General features: G+C 63.1%; 1 protein-coding gene across 1 annotated transcript in view; it reads left to right on the top strand.

The window, feature by feature from the left end:
- Positions 1–147: 147 nt before the first annotated feature.
- LOC103782626 (vacuolar protein sorting-associated protein 4A-like) overlaps positions 148–282 on the top strand; it is a gene marked incomplete at both ends in the record, with an annotated part of 782 nt that continues 647 nt past the window's right edge. Inside the window, one exon of the mRNA XM_008950406.1 lies at positions 148–267. Within this exon, the coding sequence (XP_008948654.1) occupies positions 148–267 (120 nt within the window). The remainder of the gene's footprint in view (positions 268–282) is intronic.

Here is a 282-nt window from a genome sequence, read left to right on the forward strand (position 1 = left end):
GGCCTCTGTGCTGAGGGGTGGTGGTGTTGGGGTGAGCTGGGGGGTTGGTGGGGCAGGTGTGGTTCTCCCAGATCCTGGCAGATGTTGGAAGCACAGTGCGGTGCCCATCTCTGTGGGGCCACCTGAGCAGAGCTGCCCCCCTCACAGGTGCCATCATGATGGAGAAGCCCAATGTGCGGTGGAGTGACGTGGCCGGCCTGGAGGGAGCCAAGGAGGCCCTGAAGGAAGCCGTGATCCTGCCCATCAAGTTCCCGCACTTGTTTACCGGTGAGGGTTACGGCA

The sequence above is a fragment of the Merops nubicus genome, unplaced genomic scaffold, assembly GCF_000691845.1.
Source record: "Merops nubicus isolate BGI_N331 unplaced genomic scaffold, ASM69184v1 scaffold40290, whole genome shotgun sequence".
NCBI classification, from domain to species: domain Eukaryota; kingdom Metazoa; phylum Chordata; class Aves; order Coraciiformes; family Meropidae; genus Merops; species Merops nubicus.